At 37.9% G+C, this 23,600-nt stretch overlaps 1 protein-coding gene and 1 long non-coding RNA gene across 3 annotated transcripts in view; both read right to left on the bottom strand.

Moving 5' to 3' along the window:
* The window catches only part of LOC125782188 (uncharacterized), a 114,220-nt gene that overhangs the window by 18,914 nt on the left and 71,706 nt on the right, over window positions 1-23,600 (bottom strand). The gene's annotated exons all lie outside the window — the stretch shown is intronic.
* ext2 (exostosin glycosyltransferase 2) overlaps window positions 1-23,600 on the bottom strand; it is a 61,412-nt gene that overhangs the window by 16,403 nt on the left and 21,409 nt on the right. For both annotated transcript variants that reach the window (XM_007232900.4, XM_007232899.4), the window contains exons 9-10: window positions 18,467-18,598; window positions 4,147-4,336 (exon numbers count right to left, since the gene is read on the bottom strand). In XM_007232900.4, the coding sequence (XP_007232962.2) occupies window positions 4,147-4,336; window positions 18,467-18,598 (322 nt within the window). The remainder of the gene's footprint in view (window positions 1-4,146; window positions 4,337-18,466; window positions 18,599-23,600) is intronic.

The raw sequence follows: 23,600 nt of genomic DNA, 5'->3' as shown, positions 1-23,600 counted from the left end.
AAAAAAAAGAGAAAAAACTTCTGAAACTGGGAAGTTAAAGCTCTTAAAAAAAAAAAAAAATCATCTTCCAGATCTTAAGGCATTTAAAGTATTTTAAAAATCTGTATTTCTACTATTTGATTCCATATTTTTTAAATTATTTATACAAGCAAATCTTGTTGCTTTTATGTACCTAAAGGCTTCTTGTATTCTATATCCTAGTTGAAACACTTTTGTTTTAATCTGTTAAATTTGTTCACAAAGAATAAGAAGCTCGGCCTCTGTTGTAATTTAAAGTTATTTTTATTGGTAATAGTTATATAGGCTTATGTTTGACAGGGATGTCATGTTATTATTTTACTATATGCAAATAATATTGAGCATTGATTTATTTTGACTACTTTTATTTCTAAAGTATTAAAGTTTTTGTGAAAGGAGGTTTTAAGGACTTAAATTAAATTTTCAGACAGTAGTAGGTACAGATTTCCATTGGATGGATGGATTGGATGGATTGGATGGATTGGATGGATTGGATGGATGGATTGGATGGATGGATGGATGGATGGATGGATGGATGGATGGATGGATGGATGGATGGATGGATGGATGGATGGATGTGCATATAATGAGGGTATCTGATGCCAGCCATACAAAAAGTGCAAATACACAGTTATATGATAATTTAAATCCGCAGTGCTGCAGGGATTGCAGGAATTCTTAGCAGTTTTCTGAGGCCTTCAAAGTATTTATAGCGATATCGAAATTATATCGTATCGACCGAAATTTAAGGAATATATCGTGATATAAATTTTGGCCATATCGTCCTGCACTACATCCAAGTTTATATGAACTCTAACTAGAAATTTTCTAACTGCTTCCACTGCGTGTGTTGCTACTATATTTTTGGACTATAAGGCACACTTAAGACCCTTTAATTTTCCCAAAAATCGACAGTGTATAAATTCTACCAGTCAGATATTAAGGAGCAGTAAAGCCACTCTGCTGAAGTACAGAGTTATAAAGGTGATTTTTTTTTTCAGTGAAGTTTCTCCAGCACTAAGGCTGGGTGCAGCAGTATTAGCACTAGCCGCTAACTGCAGCACTAGCTCTTTCAACGCTCAGATGCAGGTATATCGGACTGTAGTCTGAATGTTTGCCGAGTTAAAACAAGCCGTATTGGACGAACCACTTTGTTTGCTTTGCGAAATCATGAGTTGTAAAAATGCTATATAAAGTAAAATTTTATTTTACTTGATTTGAAAACTAAAAAAAGAAATAAACTGGCTAAAGCAATGCTCTTCTATAATAATAATCTTTAGACACGGCCCTATTATACAGCCTACCTGCCCAGCCCAAAGAGCTCTAACAATAGTTAAAAAATATAAAAAATAGAATCCTGCAAAGAGACAAAAACCCGAAAACGTAACACTGACATATATTACACCTTTAAATAATTCACACTTCATTACTGTCTATTCATAGAACTATAAAATCAGCACGAATCGCGCCTCCTGAAAACAACTACGACACCGAAAAGTCTCCTAAAGCCTATAATCACCTTCATACATTGTATTCATATTCATCCACTGCCAAAAACCCAACATTAAGTCAAAACGTACCTGAGCTAAACGGCTTTAATGCTCCCCTCTGAGTAAATTAAAGCAGCTGAGAAACATAGAAACATATTCATTCCACAAATAATAATTACCAGCACCTCATTAAAAACACAAGCAGCTTCCAGCCGAGCCTCGGGCAGCTTAAACTGTTCAGAATAAACAAATATAATCAGCGATAGAAACGAGGAGGAGGAGGAGGAGGAAATCCATCCTCATCTCGGCCCGAGCCTCACGCTGACCCGCGCTCAGCCCTTATTAGTTCTAATGGGTCACAAAGCCTTAGCCTGGCTCCACTGACGCCTCTAATCAAAGGCAACGCTGGACCATTAGGCCACTTCAAAGTCCAGCCCAGCGTAATTACAGCGCTGAAATCTACGCAGAGGATATATTTAATTTCTCCTTCCTTTTAAACTCCTTCACTCTGAGCTGTCAGTGCAAGAGCTCCATAAACAGCCACGTAGCTAATCAGCTTGTTAAGCGGTATCATTAGAACGAGAGCCTCAATAAATAACGGCTAATATCAGCTTACTCTGACAAATCTCTAATGGGCCATAAATTAGTTCTCGGCTGCAGGAGAGAGAGAGAGAGAGAGAGAGAGAGAGAGAGAGAGAGAGAGAGAGAGAGAGAGAGAGAGAGAGAGCCTGTTAGGGGAATAATAATAATCCCTTTGACTTGACAATAAAATGAAAACTGAACGTCTGGTGAAAACAAGCCGTAATTCAAAATGAAGCAAAACATGTTTGAACTTATTGTCTTGTCTTTATGGGGTTTTGGGGAAATGATGGCATTCAAAGTTTAGATGAGCACATCTAAAGCACAACATTTTATACAATGTACCATATTTGTCGTACTACAATTCGCAGCGTATAATTAGACGCATTTTAAGAGACACTACACTGTAAACCCAGAAGTTGTTTGAACTCAAATGTTTTAAGTCTGTTTTACATAAAATTTAATATTTCTAAACAAAACTCAACTATATTTTGAGTTAGTTGAACATTTGTGGGCACATATACTGTACTATTCAAACTGAGATCTTATAATAATGGAGTTAAGTCTGTTTTGCCATTAACAGCTTCTTTTCCATTGGCTTCTGTCACAATCTATTTGCATACTGGGTGTGTCCAACAGTTTCTGAGTTTCTAACACTCACCATCAGTGTGTAGTGATTCCCCCTGCTGAGCTACCTTACAAATAAATCAACTTCCCCTTTAGTTGTAATAACTTGATGTTTTAATTTATGCTAACTCAAGTTTTCATTCCCCATTACTTAGAAAATTTAAGCCTCAACTCAAATTATCTGGTCTTACAGTACAACAAAAATTTTAAAAAGTTAAATCAACTCCTCCTTTAGCTGTAATATCTTGATGTTCTAAGTTATGCTGACTTAAGTTTTCATTACCCATTACAGTTTCCTAAATTTTTTTAGTAAATTCAACTAATCCAGGCTCACAGTGAATAAGGAACTTCTAATTCAGCAGGTCTTGCTGCTGGGTGGTGGTGGTGGGAGGGTACCGAACTAAGTTAAGTAAAGCTAAGCTAAGTAAACAAAACAAGACTTTCTGTTAAAGTCAAACGAGCGCTGGATGTAAATCTACACAGATTTTTCTGTTTATTTACTGTTTATTTGGGTGAGTAAAGCGCTTCCGTTTATTTACATTAAGCTTAGATTCCCAAATTTCTCCAGCATTAAGGCTAGAGCATTAGCATTAGCCGCTAACCAACAGCTCTACACTGAGGAACCCTTAGAGTCTTATGGTAAGCCAGGGTGATATTGGCTAGCGCTTCACGCAGACCACAGTTTGATATACTCACCTCTGAACAACGAAAGAGCTAGCGTGATTAGCAGGTTAGCAGCTAACGCTTTAGCAGCAGGCTACAGGTCAATAGTACTTACCTCTGAACAGGGAGATAGTGGTTAGCGGCTAATGATAATGCTACTTCAGTCTCTGTGCTGGAGAACTAAACTGAAACTCCTGTATAACGCTGTACTTCAGTGGAGTGGCTTTACTGCTCCTTAATACCTGACTGATAGAATTTATACATAAGGAGCACCGGACTATAAGGCACACTGTCGATTTGTTGGAAAATGAAAGGATTTTAAGTGCACCTTATAGTCCGAAAAATACGGAAGGTCTGGTCTTTGGTACGATTTCTAAAATTTAATTTAGAAATAATCAAGCTGAAAAAAAGAGCTTTAATACTCTTCTTTTTAAAACATCAAAGTATTTATTATGAACTAATGCTGCAACTAATGAATATTTTAGTAGTCGACTGCTGATCTGCAGATTATTTGTTAGATTAGTCGCAATTATTTTTGTCATGCCCTCTATTTGTACTTCCTACTGGTCAGGAGAGCTAAACATGTATGACCCAAGACCATTTGTGCAGTACATTTTGATAGTGACTTAAATCTGATTTGAAAAAATTCTGATTTGGAACGTTTAGACAGCGATTAAAAAAATCAGATCTGAGCCACATTGAGCAAAAAATCAGGTTTGAGTCACTTCAGCCTGGTAATGTGAACATAGCCATAGCATAAGATTCATACCTTCAGGTGGGCTCTTGTTCTGGTTGTTCCACACCACCAGCAGCTTGGCGAGGCTGGGCACTTTGGAGATCTCTGTGATGACCCTGAAGAGGCTCTCCACACGGTCGTAGGTCAGAACCACAGCGGTGAAGCCCGGAGAGCGAGGAGGAATCAGCGGGAGGAACAGAGGACTGTTCACACTCGACCATTTCTGTAGAACAAAACAGAAGAAAAAAACTCATTCAATACACTTACAATACAGTCAATGAGTTTTATACATTAACCCTACGGATTTTCCGTCCAAAAATCACACCTTGTGTTCTCAGCTTAATTACCCAGAAATCCCTTCACACATAAATATAATCCATATATGGTTAGAAAGGGCGGAGCTTAATCCTTCTAAAAATAGTGATGTCATCACAGTGCGGTAAAGCTAAATCTACAAGAAACCAATTGAGAGAAACACCTAAAAAAGTGGAAAAACCTCCTTCCCCAACCAATATATAATATTTACCTTTAGTGCTTCAAACATATTTATATGATGTTTCATATAAACCAAATAATATCAGTAAATATCAGACTCAAAAGTGTCCACAGAAAAAAAAGTGTGAAACTACCTGCTTAACTCAAACTAAAGCTAGGTATGGTGTGCGCACTACTTTATATATAGTTTTTATTATTTTACTTGCACTTTTTTACTAAGTAGTTATTTTGCATTAAACATTTTTATTTATTTAGACTAAAAAGTTTATATTTTTGTATCTAGTTTTCTTTGTGTGTCCTGAATAATTAAAATACTGAAAGGCATAGGCTGCTCTGAGTGTCAGGTATTTAGTATCTACATGTATCCTAGAGGTGTGATTATTGATTATCAAGAAAAAAACGAAAACTCCACCTGATGCTGTTTCTCCATGTATTTTGTCAAAGTAATAATTAATAACCAATGTAATGAACTCAAATCATTAATATTCTTATGCTTTCAACTCATTTTTGAAAAAATATCTTAGGTGTAAATATATTTAAAGTCTGTACATTCAAAAATAAGAGAAGAGGGGAAAAAAAACAAAAAAAAAAACAGGCGCTTGGTAAAATTTTGAGCAAAACATGATCAGTTCCAGGAAAATATAACAATTCTGCTTCCTTTTACATTTGAAATGATTATATTTTTGAGCAGCCGTATGTCTTCTGGAGTAAAAGAGATCAGGGCATGTGTCTGTCTGATATAATTACTGTGTTATAAGACCTGAAAGAGGAACTGAAATCAAAAACGGTGAAAAAACACCCAAAACAGCCTAGAGTTCAAAGGGTTAACACAAATTTTAATGTAAATTTTGGGGATCTTTTTTTGTCCTGTAGAATAAATGCTTATAAACACTTTCCATGACTTTAAGCTGCTTAATGGTTAAACACAGAGTGAGGTAATGTGCAGCGCAGACCAGATGATGGCTTTAAACGGGAACAAGAATGATCTATTAAATTTAAAGATTGCTTTAAAAAACTACACGCTGGCAGCGTCGGGCACAGATTAAAGGATTAAAAGAGTTAAGGAATGTCAAACACACAAAAGAGAGATTAAAACAGAGGTAACAAACAGCTGGAGGAGTGTGCCGTGACCTTTTAGTGTGCCAGCCCATTTCCCTAAACCCCCTAAACTCAACCTGGGCAACGTTCAAGCATCATTAGTCCCAGTGAGCAACAGTCTGTTTAGACCGCTAAAAGCTAAAATCTTAAATCTCCTTTCAGTAATGCAGTGAAAAAACAGCATATATTGGGGATTAGCTACCTGGCGTTTGACACCTCCAGGTAGTTGCGCCCCCAAAATAGCAATTCGCCTAAGTCAGAGTGCAGTTGGCTCTTAACCCTTTAACAGGCCAGGATTTTTGTCAATTTTCTGCCCGACATTATACCAACAAATCTTGAGGATTTCTATTCAAGCATTAAATAAAAAGCTTTCATGTTTGATAAGGAACATTACTAAAAATCATAATTGTAATTGTAATAGAAAATATACAAAAATAGTCTAGTAAATTTGCGACCGTCAAAATATAATGAATAAAATCAAAGAGTTTTCTCTTTCCTGAACTTCGTTTTAAAATCAATACAAATCCTTAATATACATATCAAACAGTTCATGTCCTCCAAACCTTTAGTTTTGTTATTTTTTTCTAGTTTTTAAGTTTATTTTCAAACCTGCAGAATTTGGGTTGATTCCTATTACTAATCGGAAATTATTAAGTAAAGTAGAAAGAAAACAGGCAGCTTCTCCAAGTGAACTGTAGGAGTTTTTTAAACTCTCAAATTTCAGAGCGTAAATAAGCTATTTTACTGCAGAGAATAAGGGTATAAGCCTGTATACAGGACAAGCCATGTTAATAGGTGAAAGGAAATAGCAAGTGGGATGCTGATTGTTTTTTTTTTTTCACGTTATGTCCAAATCACACACCCATGATTTAAAAGATTAAGAGAACTAGTACATGGATTTTGTGATTTTTGAGCTACACAAGGTGTACTTTCCCCGTCGTTATGATAGCAACATTAATTTGCATTATTTAAACTTGCTAGGACTTGCTATGACATTAGAGCCCAGACATATATTGGATCAAAGATATGAGAAAAAGTTTTCTTACACTTCTTTAGACCTACCATATTCAAATTATTTTAGTGGTGCATACAGATGACATGACTCTCCAAACCATCACTGATCATCAGTAAATTTTACATTTCATTTGTAAATCAAGGGAGCAGAGTCTGGAGGAAGAGTGGAGAGACACACAGTCCAAACTGCTCGAGGTCTAGTGTGAAGTTTCCACCAATCAGTGATGGTTTGGAGAGACATGTCATCTGCTGGTGTTGATCCACTGTGTTTTATTATCAAGTCTGAAGTCAGTGCCTTTTTTTTCCACAAAATCTTACAGCACCTAATGCTTCCCTCTGCTGCTGACAACTTTTATAGAGATGCGGGTTTGATTTCATTTTCCAGCAGGACTTTCCAGCACACTGCTCACACTGCCAAAAGTACCAATTGGTCTTAATATATAATATCCTAATTTTCTGAGACACTGATTTTTGGGTTTTTCCATTGGCTGTAAGCCATAAAAATCATCAACAATAAAAGAAATAAATGCTTAAAATAGATCACTCTGTGTGTAATTCATCTATATAATATATGAGTTTCACATTTTCAACTGAAATACTAAAATAAAGTACCTTTTCGATAATATAATATAATATAATATAATATATATATAATATAATTTTTTTTAAATAAGAGACCACTTAAAGTTAAGGTTAAGGTTTCATCTCTTTGTTTTTGTTTCTGTTTGGACAAACTTCTTTCTCATTGGACAGAGATGATATGGGGCTGGGCGGAGCTACACATCACACTTCAAACAGTTAATATAAGCACCAGATCTGTGATGTTTTTTTTCTTTTAAGAGATGCTGGGTTGTGCATGCTTTTTACATACAGTCACTGGAAAAGACCCCATGCTTTTCACTACATTCAGTGACTGTAAATTAAGTAAAATTATAGCAGGTTTAGCAGTGGATAGACTCAGAAAGAGTGTTTTTTTTTCTCCATCCATTCTATGAGCTTCAACAAATCAATATTTGGTGGAATAACCCTGGTTTTTAATGACAGTTTTCATGCATCTTAATACCATGTTCTCCTCCACCAGTCTTACACACTGATTTTGGATAACTTTATGCTGCTTTACTCCTAGTGCAAAAATCATTCAAGCAGTTCTTTTAAGAGATGCTGGGCTGTGCATGCTTTTTACATACTGTCCCTGGAAAAGGCAACATGCTTTTACCTACATTTAGTGACTGTAAAATAAGTAAAATTTTAACAGGTTTAGCAGGGGATAGACTCAGAGAAAGTTTTTTTTCTCCATCCATTCTAGGTGAAATGGCTTCGGCGGCGCTTTGAAGAGCATGGCTGCGAAGTGAAACTGATCCAGTGTGTGGGCAGATATTAAGAGCTGTATTTGTATTGGCGGAATCAAATACTTCCTTGCTTTAAGCTCATTACACAGCTTTATTCCATTATTTTCCTGTTAACTTCCATTCGTATCTGAATTTGATTAGGACGGTGATGTTCTTCGGGAACTGCAGAGCAAACATCTGTCATCCACCAGCCAAACCTTGACCAAGACATCTAAAGACTTTTAAACGCTTCATTCTTTTGCCCCGAGGGAGGGGAAGAGCACGGAACCTAAAACAATCCTGTACTACTCTGAACTCGTTCTAAACGCGGCTGTTTAAATATATGAATGTATTACGGATACATTACGGGAACAACAGCCCACTCTAGAGCAGGGGTGTTCAAACTTTTTTGTTGGGGACCAGAAGGAGAAATATATAAAAATATATAAGTCACGGGCCACAGACTCTATAATAAAACAAATAATGAAATATACCACTTTAAATAATACATTTTACCGATTATTTCATTTACACACCATTTTACTTGACTTACTATCTTTATCTTTGACAGTGTTGTGTAAACTAAGATTTTTCAAATTGATGTTTCATTTCATGATGTCTCTTAATATTAAACTCCTTAAATTACGGCAACTTTTAGACTCTTTGGCTCGTTTTTCTGCGCTACAAATGAACACTCTCTCCGCTTTTAGACTCTTTGGTCCCTTTTTTTGCGCTACAACTGAGCACCCTCTCTGCTTTTAGACTCTTTGGCCCGTTTTTTTTTTCGCTAGAAATGCGCACTCTCTCCGCTTTTAGACTCTTTGGCCCCTTTTTTGGCGCTAGAAATGGGCACCCTCTCCGCTTTTAGACTCTTTGGCCCGTTTTTTGCGCTAGAAATGCACACTCTCTCCGCTTTTAGACTCTTTGCCCCCTTTTTTTTGTGCTAGAAATGCACACCCTCTCCGCTTTTAGACTCTTTGGCCCGTTTTTTGCGCTAGAAATGCACACTCTCTCCGCTTTTAGACTCTTTGCCCCCTTTTTTGGCGCTAGAAATGCGCACCCTCTCCGCTTTTAGACTCTTTGGCCCGTTTTTTTGGCGCTAGAAATGCACACTCTCTCCGCTTTTAGACTCTTTGGTCTGTTTTTTGCGCTAGAAATGCGCACCCTCTCCGCTTTTAGACTCTTTGGCTCCTTTTTTTTTGTGCTAGAAATGAGCACCCTCTTCGCTTTTAGACTCTTTGGACCGTTTGTCTGCGCTAGAACTGAGCACCCTCTACTCTTTTAGACTCTTTGACCCATATTTTTTGCGCACTCTCTCCGCTATTACACTCTTTGGCCAGTTTTTTTGCGCTAGAATGCACACTCTCTCCACTTTTAGACTCTTTGGCCCCTTTTTTGCACTAGAACGCGCACTCTCTCCACTTTTAGACTCTTTGGCCCGTTTTTCTGCGCTACCACTGCACACCCTCTCCGCTTTTAGACTCTTTGGCCCGTTTTTCTGCGCTACCACTGCACACCCTCTCCACTTTTAGACTCTTTGGCCCGTTTCTGACACCTAGCGTTCAAACATTGAATCTCACATTATAAAAACCTGCTTAACAGCAGGCCAACTTTCATTCTATTTCTAAAATACCTCGTGGGCCGCTCCAAAAAAGGAAATGGGCCGCAAATGCCCGCGGGCCATAGTTTGGACACCCCTGCTATAGTGCATTTCTGCATCTGTTCTTTAAGCACTTCCGTCTTCTTTTTAAGCTCTATTCTGCACGGGAATTTAACGACTGCACTCCGGTGAACTCAGTGCAGCAGGGGTGCAGATGAACCCTGGCAGGGCCAGGGTGAAGCGGGGGGTGCTGGGCCGCTGTCGGCGTCAGTGGTTGTCTCCTGCCAGTGTGGGGCTTGGCTCGTCTTCCTGGCCTGCTTTAAAACAGCCTGTAAACTCGCAGAGATGCACGGACTGGAGCGGAGATCAAGTGACGCTGTAAAGTAAATACTGAGAGTGCTCAGAGGCCCTCTGATGCGGTCATGAAGATTGCAGCTCTTTACTGGCCAGAATATGGAGGAATCGGCTGAGAAGAACACGGAGGAATCCTCAGCTATCTCACACCCCACAATAGAGGAGCTTTAGAACAGGAGAAACGGCCGAACACCTTAACAAGCCACCATCATAAATATGGGAACGTACCGGTACTTAATGCAGGTCACTAAAGTGGGAAGAACATGAATGAAAAAAGCTTTAGAGTTTCTAAATCAGTTTCTCTGTTGTTTTACATAAATAAAAATGTTGTCTTTTAGAGCATTTATTTGCAGAAAATGAGAAATGCCTGTAATAACAAAAAAGATGCAGAGCTCTCAGACCTCAAAACAAGTTCATATTCATAAAGTTTTAAGAGTTCAGTAATCAATATTTGGTGGAATAACCCTGTTTTTTTAAACACAGTATTCACGCATCTTGGCATTGTGTCCTCCTCTTACACACTGCTTTTGGATAACTTTATGCTGCTTTACTCCTGGTGCAAAAATTAATTCAAGCAGTTCAGTTTGGTTTGATGGTTTGTGATCATCCATCTTACTCTTGATTATATTCCAGAGCTTTATAATTTGGTAAAATCAAAGAAACTCATCATTTTTAATTGGTCTCTTATTTTTCCAGAGCTGTATTAAACATAATTTTGCCAGATTTCTCCAAATAATTTTGCCATATTTCTCCAAATATCAGATTCTGGACTTAATTGTGGAAGGAGCACAGAAGTGCTGGTTTGCTTTCACACACAAGAACTTGCACAATCCATGATTGAAATAAACCTTGGCCCTTTGCTGCTTCTTATTATTTTGCTTGCACTGGACTTTCACATGGCTAGCCGTAAGAGATGCAATAAGTGGAAGCAGTCACCTTACAAAATGAACCAAGCATGTGACCCCACACTTGGCACAGGGAGTGAATAGCTTCCACACCTGCAGAGGTTGGCACTTGAAGCAAAGTCCATTCGAGGTGATGCCCAGTACTTAAAAATAGCATTACATCATCATATTTAATGTGTTATTGCAGCTTTTTATTTATTTACTTATTTATCTCAAAAACTCACAATGGCTCTAGCGGATACTTGTCAAAAGTTCTAAATGTAAGAATTCTCCTCAGAACATACAGACACACCAACTCCAGTACACAACCTGACGTGTGACGTTTTACAATTGCTTGTACGGAAATTAGATGCCGTAAATGTAAAACATAAAAGTAAAAGCTTTACAGCTTTTTGGCAGCTTCTGACATCTGCTCATGAACTCATTCATTAAACAGGAGCTTTAATTACAGTCCCTCAAAACAAGAGTAACTGCGTCTACAAATAACAGAGGCTGTAGCTTCATTAACCAACATGTTTAAAGCTCCCACACTCTAGACTAGCTGTCCATATATCAGGCTATATCTCACAGCAAACCAGAGCTGTGGGTTCTGGTAAGATTCTTGTGGGATACTGGTGCAGGTGATCATACACACTCCAGAGTCCAGTGGTTAAATGTCCACCACAGTCCAATAAGCAACCTTCACTGAACATCAGTCAGCAATCCTATTCATAAAACCAAGCTATAGAACCTAATGGAAATTTTCACTGAAGTGTCTGACACTCACACACTAGTGGAGGAGAAATAATTAAAGAATCACTGTCAGGGTTCATACACTTTTTAACCAATACATTTCCATTACTTTTCCATGACTTTAAGGCAAACTTTCATAACCATACGATTTTAAAACCAGTGCAGACATGGACAATAAAACCAAAAATCAACTAAAACAATAACCGAAATTGATTACAGTAGGCCTAAAATGTATTTGATTACAAAATACACAATCTTCAATAATAAAATGTGTGTCATATATCCTGAGAGCTCCATTGTGTAGGGCTACATTACTAAATGAACTCTGAGCTGATGTATTTGTTAGCTTAAAATAGCTTTTCTCCATCAATGAATGGAAACACAAAGATCTGTAGAGCCAATTTCCATGACTTTCCAAAACTTGTGTTTTATGTTTTGTGTTTCCTAAACTTGAAATTCCTTAAGCCTTGAAATTGCAGTTTTGAAATTCCATGACTTTTCCAGGTTTTTAATGACTGTACGAACCCCGCACTGGGATGTATGAGTGATAAAGTGAATAAAGAGGAACACAGGGGTGTGGGTTCCTCAAACTTCAGTCTGGGAGTCTGGTGTGTTTTAGAAAATACAAGTTCAGAATGACAGCTAAACGATGGCATTGATAGTTTTTGTCAATTTTCAATGCAAATAAGAAAATGCAAAATAAAAAAATGAACCTAACTATTAATTTCAACCCTGGCAGCAAATTTCCTTACTTTTTCTGCTGTTTTATTTGTATAGCATGCTCCAAAAAGCAGGTAAATTCAAAATGGATTTTTTTTTAATTTTCTGAATTTACCTGCTTTTTGTCATGGAAAAAAAACAGCAAAAAAGTAAGGACATTTGCAGCCAGGGTAAAAAATGGATAGTCAGGTGTTTGTAGTAATTGTTTGGTATATTTGGTATTTTCTTTGTAGTAACAATGTTTCTTGGCAATAAATCTTGTACTGTTGGAAAACCTATTATAGGATCACTAATCCCCCGGATTTAGCTGACTCCACCCTTAGCTCAAATTTAAAAAATACTGAACAAATGGTAGGGGTAGTTTGGGAGGGGCACTGGGTGATGTATGGGTTTAGGGGCGGGACAGGAGGAAGAGCTGAGCTGCAGCAACAGCAGTGTGCCTCTGATCGCGGTGAGACCAAGATGGTTGGATGTCATGTTTTTTAAAGTTCAGAAAATTTTTCAAAAAATGTAAGCAGCACTGTTGTGTTTTAAAACACATTTCCACTATTAATAAAAAAATATATACTGTAAATAATTAAATGTACTGAAATACTGTATGGAGTACCATAATGGAAAGAAACTTGCTTATGAAGTTCCAGTAAAGCTCACAAGTCAGCTGTCATGAGGCTGTGAGCTAAGATCTACACTTAACACTTGTTACGAACACAATCCTGGACCCAGGACCAATTCTGGGATTGTTTGTGATTTGGTTTCACATACAAGAACCCAGTCTGAACTGTGGATTAACTGCGCAACTCCACATGTTAATTTTTTCTCAAAATATTGAGATTAAACTCTTCAGACATTGTTGCTTTTTGTTATTTTGCTTAAACTGGACTGTAAGTTCAAGCAATGATATAACAAAATCAACGATTGGTTGCGTGAACCAATCAGGCAACCCCACACATGGCACTGGGAGCAGATAGCTTCTAGATAGTGCAAATAAAGTTCAATAAAAGTAAACCCCAGACCACCAATTTCAGGAGAATTAGAGATTCTTGTACTGTAGACAATTTCTAAGCCCAAAAACTGTGTTTATGTACCATTCCCATTAAAAACATAATATTGCATTGCGTAGTCATGTGACTCCAGAAATCGTGACATTGATCTAAGGGTCAAATCGCCCAGCATTATCAATAGGTTCATGTTTATCTGCTCCAGACAGTCCTTTAGACTAGTTATGTGTGCACACATTTGCACAGCTCAGTCAGAAATGAATGAAACGTACTGAAGTAGCTGTTTGATTTGAACAGGTAGAGTCTGTATGTGGAGAAGCTATAATTGGTGGTGAAGCCTCGTTACTAGGTTCGGTTTTGTTATACAGTGAGCGGTGGAGGTACGGGCAGCCTGAGTGACGGTGAGGGATTGCAGGCTGTTTCATGTGGGCCGAGGGGGCTTGGCGAGTCCTGCAGCTGGGATCATGCGAGTATAGCTTTGGGATTAGGAGAAAATGGAACCCAGATGAAAGCGTGGACGCTGGTTCAATCATAGGAGCTCAACACTCTAAACGTTTACCTCCAAACCATCACTGAGGCCGACGACCGCTCTAAAATAAGAGCTGCATTATTATACTGGCAGGAGAGACAACAGCGTTCCAGAGATTTACGCTGGACAGCTTTCGGTTTAGAGGAATTTTCATTTGTGGAAGTTAAAAAAAGAATAACAAGACATTAAAGCATTATCCAAAACGCAGAGATGGAGCAATATATTCCTATATATATATACACATTTAAATTCACACTAGACCTCAAGCAGTTTGGACTGTGTGTCTCTCCACTCTTCCTCCAGACTCTGATCCCTTGATTTACAAATGAAATGTAAAATTTATTGATGATCAGTGATGGATTGGAGAGTCATGTCTGTCATCTGCTGGTGTTGATCCACTGTGTTTCATTATCAAGTCTAAAGTCAGTGCAGTTTTGTTTTCCCACAAAATCTTACAGCACTTCATGCTTCCCTCTGCTACTGACAACTTTTATGAAGGTGCGGAATTGATTTCATTTTCCAGCAGGACTTGGCACACTGCCCACACTGCAAAAAGTTCCAATTGTTCTTATTTAATATTCTAATTTTGACACCCTCTGGTGCCAAACTTAATCTCTTTCTGTTTTGGACAAACTTTTATGGAGATGCAGATTTCATTTTTCAGCAGGACTTACAATATTAAAATTTTCTGAGAGACTAATTTTTGGGTTTCCATTGGCTGTAAGCCATTAATATCAACAATAAACGAAATCAATGCTTAAAATAGATCACTCTGTATGTAATACATCTATATAATCTAAAAGTTCCACACTTTCAACTGAATTACTGAAATAAAGCCACTTTTCAATGATATTCAATTTTTTCTTAAAGATGCACCTGTATATAAGTAGCTTCCCCATGGTGATTAAAAAAAGAAATACCCATCGACTAACTAATACATTCATATTAACTTTTAGAAATTATCATTTTAACTAAAACAGTGGTTTGCCCATGTCCACTGTCCACTTAAAATGTACCATCAATTACCACTCAATACATTTATATTATTTACTAATGCACTGCTTTTATGAACTCCAATTTATGTAAAAAAAATGTATACATATATATATATAAAAGCCATGCATATGGTATGTAGTGCCTATTTTTAAGCTCACAAAAAAGCACCCTGCCCTGACAGCGTCTCCACCAGCACCAGCAGAGTTCAGAAAATGTGCTTTCAATTACGTCCCGGTGGATATAGAATGGCAGAAAAAAGCGTGTGATTTATTTAGTGCTCTGTTCCAGTTCTGCTCAACGTGTTTCCACTGAGTATGTAGAGAAAGTATTTCATCTCTGCTCGAGCGCTGGAATGGTCAAAGGACAGAAACACAGCACAATTAACCTCTCCGGAGTCTGGGTTCCTTCAGAACAGCAGCGTAACGACGACTGATACAGAGGAGCTGATAGAGAACATCAATACAACGTCAAGTTCAACTGCTAATGAGATATTAACCCTCTACAGCATGAATTATATTTTTCAGGAGGAATTTCCCTGTGGATATATATTAAATATGAATTTTAAATTCTGACTACTAGTTTAAATAAGACGTTTTAGAGCGAGCATTGCCGGGGGGACGACAGGATTTCGGCTCTTGCTTATAAATTTTCATACATGCAAACATATCGCTTCTGATTGGCTAACAGCACTGCGAGGCAGCGAGACAGACAACAGTTAGATTAATAACCGTCTTTGCAATGTCAATTGTTACTTTACAACATGTGTAATAATATCCTGCTAAGTGCAGTTCAGCCACTGACCTAGTCTTGGAGTCTCTGTAAAACACCAAATCCACCGGAGATCCTATTTAAACCTATAGTTACATACAGAGATCCAGAAAGTCCAGGTGGATTTTTACTTTTAACTAGTGTAAACTGAACATACACCTACCTATCTCAATTGTACTTGGCTGGTGGTGTTGTTCCTCCATAGACTAATTCTAACCATTTGTTTCTTAGCTCTGAATTACTGGATAAAGCATATAGAACACTGATGTGTTATTCGCACAAATAACACAGGAATGAACTGCATGCTGTTCTAGCGCTGTTAGTTATCTCCTATCTGACGAGACGGCTTCGCTGCCCGGCTTCAGCTCTGCCTGTGGGCGGTTCCGACCCAAGGTGGGCGTGGCCACCAATACTAATTCACGGGATGATGTAGACACGGTGCTTTTCCTGATCGACTCATTTTTCTGAATGTTTTTTTACTAGCTGCTGCAGACAATGAGGAAGAGGTTGAGGAAGAGTTTCATGTGTATTTCACAAAGAACAAGAACAAAGTGGATTTTAGCAGAAGGACACTTTTAATTCAAAGTTTAATGTGTTTAAAAGGGTGTCTTTTTTGATGTTATTGTATTAATGCCATTTAATGGTCTTAAAAGGACAAAAATATAGGTATAATAGAATTTAAAACTTATCACCAAGACAGGCCTACTTAAACATTTTCCCTAAGAAGGATAAGCAGCATTAGATCAATGTTACAGAGCTTATTTTAAATCTGCAGTCACACCTCCACCAATCAGAGCGGTCTCTGGAGTTCAGAGCTGCTTTTCCTGACCCCTGCAGCGAGAGGTGACTGGCACACAGCTTCCCAGCATGTGGTGCTGAGCTCAGAGCCTCGGCCGACGGTGATGCCGCCGGTGATTAATGCTCCCAGTGCGGCAATTCCTCTGCCAGGCTGTCTGCATCTCCACAGCACCGCAACAGCAGTGACGCAATTAAAAAAAACACAGTGCTGGAGGACGAGTGACGCTCTCGCTCTCTCTCTCTCTGAAGTAACTTTTATTTATTACCTCATTTATTCCTCTACTTTAGCTTTTTAGAAATTAAAATAAAAAAAAATAAAAGATTAACACAATCATTGTCTATAAAACACTTACAATAAGAAAACTGACCAGATTCACACTTTTCTATTTAAAAATGTGACCCAAAAAAACCCAGCCAAAAACCAAAAAGATTTCTACTTGTGCAGTCATAATTAACATGTTAATGCACACAATTAATCTAAAAACTAATCTGATCAAAGTTTTCTATAATTAACTCTTGTTCCAAAGCCTTACTAGACATACTAGAGGTTTTATTTAGTGATGTAAACACAATGTTGCTAATGATGAGTTCAGAAGGTAGATCATTTTGTATCTATACTGAAATATGGATTAACATATAAGGCTCATTATCTATGAACGTCTATTTTATGGCCTATTTTTATACATAAAGCGCACCAGATTATAAGACACATTATGCAAAACTAGTAAGGAACAGGGGTGTCGCCATGTTTTCCTTCTAATTCAGCAGGTCTCAGGTGGTGGTGGTGGTGGGTGGGGGAGGTAACTAAGTTAAGTAAAGCTAAGTTAAGTAAACAAAACTGTAATTCTTAAAAAAAAAAACTTTCTTATAAGTTAAACAAGTGCTGGATGTAAATCTACACAGATTTATCTCCACAAAACGGCTCATTTGGGTGAGTAAAGCACTTCCTTTTATGTAGAGTAAGCTTAGATTTCCAGATTTCCACTAAGGCTGGGTGCAGCAGCATTAGCATTAAATGCCACCCAACAGCGCAAAACTGAAGAACTCTGAGTGTTCAGGTAAGCCAGGGTGATATTAGCTAGCGGTTCTTCCCACGTTGCTTTTTACACAGTAAACGCGCAGACTAGAGTCTGATATACTTACTTCTGAATGCCGAAAGAGCTAGCGTTTAGCACAGTTAGCGGCAAATGCTGATAGTGCTCCAGCAGCGCTTGCCAGTGTTAGCAGCAAGCTACAGTCCTATATACTCACCTGTGAACATTTCAAGAGCTAGCGCTTAGCATGGTTAATGGCTATGCTAATGCTGCTCCAGTCTCTGTGCTGGAGAACTAAACTAAAACTCAGTACTGTATAACTCTGCAATTCAGCAGAGTGGATTTATGCTCCTTAATACCTGACTGGTACAATTCATACATAAGGAACAGCTAATTATAAAGCACACAGGCAATTTTGGGAAAATTAATGGATTTTAAATGCGCTTTATAGTGAGAAAATACAGTAAATATAACTAACTCTTTTATCTTCTTCCTAATATCATTTAAGCAACTTTAAAGTGTTTTTTGAATGAATGTTGACATATCAAGACATACGACACTAGGGCTGCAACTAATGATTATTATGGTAGTCGACTAATCTAATGATTATTTTGTAGATTAGTCAGTTAGTCAGTGATTATTTCGCCATGCTCTTAATCTCTTTAAAATGCAAGTAACAGCTGAAAGTGGGACTTAATGGGATGTTTAAATGTGAAAAGTGCTGATATAAGTGATAAAAGTACCTTACTGGGGACCCATGCTTTCTCTAACGTTATCTTGTATTTTCAGTATGTATAGATTTTTATTATATATATTGTTGTATATTCTCTGTCACTTCTGATCAGTCCTCTTCACTGCTATAACATTGCAAATTTATACATTTAAAAAACTAAATAAATCTATAAATCTAAAATACTTTCATATTTTAGAGACACACAGTCCCCCCTCCTGGTGTGTTTCCACCTCTAAAATTTGTGTACTCACCACGACTGGAGGATTGTTCCACTGCTCGTAGGTGCGGGCAGCGTACGGGTAAATTCGATCGTTGATGATCTGCAGAGTGGTCAAACCAATCGCCTTCATGGAGCGGAAATACGCATCCCAGAACCAGCGAGCCTGAAAATCAACAGAGAGAACAACAATCCAGCAATTAAATCACAATATCTGTGTTGATCCACTGTGTTTTATTATTAGGTCTAAAGTCAGTGCAGTTTTGTTTTCCCACAAAATCTTACAGCACTTCATGCTTCCCTCTGCTACTGACAACTTTTATGGAGATGCGGATTTCATTTTCCAGCAGGACTTGGCACACTGCTCACACTGCCAAAAGTACCAATTGGTCTTATATAATATTCTCATTTTCTGAGACACTGATTTTTGGGTTTTCATTGTCTGTAAGCCATAATCATCAACAATAAAAGAAATAAACATTAAAATAGATCACTCTGTGTGTAAAACATCTATATATGAGTTTAACATTTTAAACTGAATAACTGAAATAAAGTAATTTTCAAAAATATTCTATTTTTTTTGAGAGGGCCCTGTATATGGTGACATAGCGTGCACTCCTGAATATCATAGCAACCCTTGTAGCAACTACCTGAGACTATCTGGGATAATATAGCAACTGTATAGCAGTTACAATGCAACATCACGGAAACCACAACGCAATTTCATAGGCACCACCTAGCAACACCAACCATACTAACCATAGCAACCACCTAGAATAGCAAAACGTCTAAAATGCCGGCAAATGAAACCAATGGCTAAATTGTGCCTAAAATGTCAATATATCAATATTTTAGAGCTTCAGAGGTTGCACAGGTTACTGGAATCATCTTCCACTTTTCCATGATGACATCAAGGAGCTGGTGGATCTTAGAGAGCTTGCGCTTCTCCACTTTACGCTTTAGGATGCCCCACAGTTGCTCAAGAGGGTATAGATCTGGGTATATACTGTCCAGACCATTACCTTTATCTTCAGCTTCCTCAGCAAAGCATCTTGGAGGTTTAAGGTCGTTATTATGCTGGAAAACTGCTATGTGGTGTAGTAACTTATGTGAGATACTGTAACAATATTTTTTATCAAATTGTAATCAATTGTACTTGTAATCAATTTTTGTCCATGCATCAAAATACTGTGTATATACAACACCAGGTATCATGAAAATGTCTCTAAACATCACAAAACAGCATTTTTTTTACCAATGTCAGCCAGTCCTAATGCAGTGGCCTCCAACTCTGGACAGCTACCATTCCTGAAATGCTTCTTGTGCCTTTTATGACCCATAACACACTCTGAAAGCCAATGCAGCCCATTAAATCCTGGTGACATGACTGCAGGGACCACTCCGGACAGTTACGAGCACTTCAGCCCATCAGTATTTCAGCCTTTTCCACTGAAGTGGCACAAGCCTAGGTCTGCAGTGCGATTAGGGCAGGAGCTCAAGGTCAAAGGTCAAGCTTTATTACTTCTTTTAGAGCTGAACGCTGGATGTACACTAGACTTACACTAAATAATGTTGCATATTCATTGAGAAGATATAAGAACTGTAGATATAAGGCAACTGAATTACACAATAAGTTTAGTTCTAGTTCTGATGCTTTGTTTTACAATGAGCTTTAAGGAGAATATCTGGTGTCCTCAAGCTTTTATTAACATACATTATAATATTAAGGTCCAGCCATCAGCACTGAAGAGAGTTCTCAGGAGGTGGAAAAAAATTAGTTAAGCTATATTCACACAGCAGGTAAATGTGGACCAGTTCTGATCTTGTATGGCGTTTGACACACACTTAATCTGACATTTTGAATTCTGATATGAGTCACTTTAATATGTGGTATTGAAATCCGATACATATCCAATTTGCAGTAATGCAACTCTGTCTGATCGTCCAGATTTGCAGGAATTATTGCAACTTTTACGTTAAACAATAGAAAAGAAACCAGTGAATGGAGAGAAAATGGACAACAGCAGTGAGCAAGGGCTTGAGTGGCGGAAAAACAAGATACTGTTGAGCAATAATTGTGTTTTTTCCCAATAATATTAGATGTCTCGTGTCATGAATTGGCCATAAATTGGCCAGACGAAGCTACAATATGACACGTCCCTTTCAAAAAGCTAAAGTGAATTCTCTGTGATGAGCTCAGCTACGGTCTGAAGTCATTCATAGCTCTTGAGATTCTGACAAGGGTTAAAGTGAAACTTAAGGTGAAGCATTCTAGCAATCAGACAAATGTCAGACATGGGTCACATTAAAAAGACTGTGTGAACAGCCTAAAATAAGTATCGAAAGTGGGCAACATTTACTTACTTAAGACACTCAAGGATGCTTACAATTACATTCCACACACTCAACATACATCAGCAGCCAATAGCGCACAGCGTACTCTGAACCGGAAATAAGATAACATTATAGCACTTTCCCAGGACATAGTGCCAATCCATATCTGACCATACAGTCAAACACACACATTCACAGACGAGCATCCAATTTTCAGGACAATTTAGAGTTTCCAATTTACCTGATCCCCATGTTTTTGGACAGTGGAAAGGCCCAGAGACCCCGGACGAAACCCACGCAGAAATTGGGAGAACATGGAAACTCCACCCAGATAGAACTTGAAATCAAGACCCCAGAGCTGGGAGGCGAACGTGCCCACGTGCGGAGACTGTGTACTTGCACTCAGATGTAATGACAATAAAAGCCCCTTGACTTAACTCTTGAAAAAGTATTCAAAATTAAAGTTTTGGAGAATCTTTGTCTATTAGTGCATTTTGCCCATTCTGACAAGAATTAAAGTGAAACTTAACGTGAAGCGCTGCTCTGTTGCGAATGTGTGCCACTTTAAAAAGATTGTGTGAACAGCCTAAACCTAAACTCTAACCTATTGTGTGAACAAAGCCATAGAGTCTGCAGTTTCACAATGGATCACGAAAAACATCCCTCAATATCTGAAACTATATAAAACTATCCCCTCATTTTTGTATGTCTTTCTTTATTTTTATACCAGCACTAAACAGCATAATGCTAATAAGCTAACTATATAAAAAGATCACATCATATCTACCCAGTATAACTTACACTGATGTGGATGTGACTGCAGTGTTTTAAAGGAACTGGTCAGTAAGATTAGATGATAAGATATTAAACACCCTTTAAACCAACACAGAATGTCTTATTATATAAACTGTTACTAAAAATATACTAAACACTTATATAAATACAGGGGCTGTGTTATTTATACAAATACAAATTAGCTATAAATCATAAACCTAATGAAACAGTATCTATACAGGCGGGAGCATGCTTTCTAAACTCCAGACTCCTCCTGATCTATTAGCAGATTCAGAGCCCCACTGTGAGGAGAGAGGAGTCCATAAGAGTTAATTACCCGTAACACTGCTATCTCCTGCTAAAAGGTTCAGTAGAACTGAGCGCCAGCATGCTGAGTCCTGTGTGACCCGGCACTCTCAGCAGTGGCTGGAGGTCCAGCCTCATTAACTTCCTTAAGTATGTTACCAGCTTACTGACCAGAACTATGAAGGAACACATGAGGAATCATGTAGTAACTTTTAAAAGTGTTAAACAAACCAAAATACTAGGTGACGAAGTCTTTAGGTGCTCTTATCAGCGCTAACTCAGATAAACTTCTCCTTTCCTGGGGTGGTCCTGATGAGTGCCAGTTTCATCATAACATTTTTGATGGTCTTTGCAGTGACTGCACTTGAGAATACTTTCAAAGTTATTGAAGTTCTTCTTTTCATATTGACTGACCTTCAATTTTTCTTAATTAGTTGAATAATTCTTCATAATCTGGATTAGAACATTACTCAAATAGAGCTAGACTTTATTAAGAGGCAAGAAATTCAAATAATTTATTAACTCTTGACTAATTCAGCACAGCTGTTAACTGAAAGCCTGAATTCCTGAACTCTACCTCATAAAGCTGACGAGGAAAATCCAGCAGAGATGTGTAAAGCTGTCTAATCTAAGCAAGAGGTGCTACTTTGAAAAATCTAAAAGTATAACTATAAAACATATTCGTGTTTGTTTAACACTTTTGTTTGCTAAATAATTCCATATGATTTTCTTTATAGGTTGGATGACTTTAGTATTAAAGCTGTTGCCGTAAATTTAGGATTTAGGGTACTCTCTGGTGAGAATGGGTGACTGCACTGAGCATGCGGAAGAATCATTTTAAACTGGGCGGGTGAGATTCAGTCTCCTTTCAGTGGATGAATCCGATTCCAGGTTATGTTCAGTCAGAGCGAGACAGAGAGACAGAGAGAGAGAGCTCAATCAGAAACTTCACTCCTTCATTTCTTTGGTTTTACTATGAGTGAATGAGCTACTGAGCTCTGAGTTTCCTCTTCTGAAGTCTCCATTGCTCCACCAGCCGCTCGCGTTCAGTAAAACTGAGCCGGATCCTCTTTTAGAGGCTGTGCGTGTGACGTAAGTAAGTAAAGACGCGTGACGTGGCCAGAAGAACCGCATAAAGCGACCTGACACCACAGTTTTTAGAATGAATATATTTAATGCTCATCAGGGATTGTCGTTCCAGCACACTGGTACCATTAAACACAATATTTTATCCGTTGTCCATTTAGAAACAAAATGATATGAACTGACACTTTAATAAAAAATTAAGGAGATTTTTTTTTTTTTTTAAATAATGAAAAAACTCTGAATTTAAGGCATGCCAAAACTTTGGATTTGTACTGTAAATCACTGATGATTTTATATGCATAAAAGCAAGTTTGGGGGACTTTAGAGAGCCTATGATTTAATAAAAATATTCGTATTTGACGCCATGTATTGAAAATATAATGCATACAATACAATATATAGTGAAATTGCTATTTTGTCCCATCCCTTCTGGACATTAGAGACCCATTTACTCCAACTGGTAACGGCGCAGCTTCTGACAACATCCACATATGCTCTAAAAAGTGTAACGTTTATTATGCTATCATTTACTATACAGTAAAACTATTAAACTAACGGCAGACTGGGAGCCACATCATCAATCACAGGATGAGGAAGGGTGCTGTGGCGTGAGGTCGAGGTCGCTGAACGGACCGGACCGTTTTATTGACTGGCATGTTTGTTGTCAT

Source organism: Astyanax mexicanus, chromosome 16 (assembly GCF_023375975.1).
Source record: "Astyanax mexicanus isolate ESR-SI-001 chromosome 16, AstMex3_surface, whole genome shotgun sequence".
NCBI lineage: Eukaryota > Metazoa > Chordata > Actinopteri > Characiformes > Acestrorhamphidae > Astyanax > Astyanax mexicanus.
The sequence above is the reverse complement of the archived record's forward strand: the minus strand, read 5'-3'. Positions and strand labels throughout refer to the sequence as shown.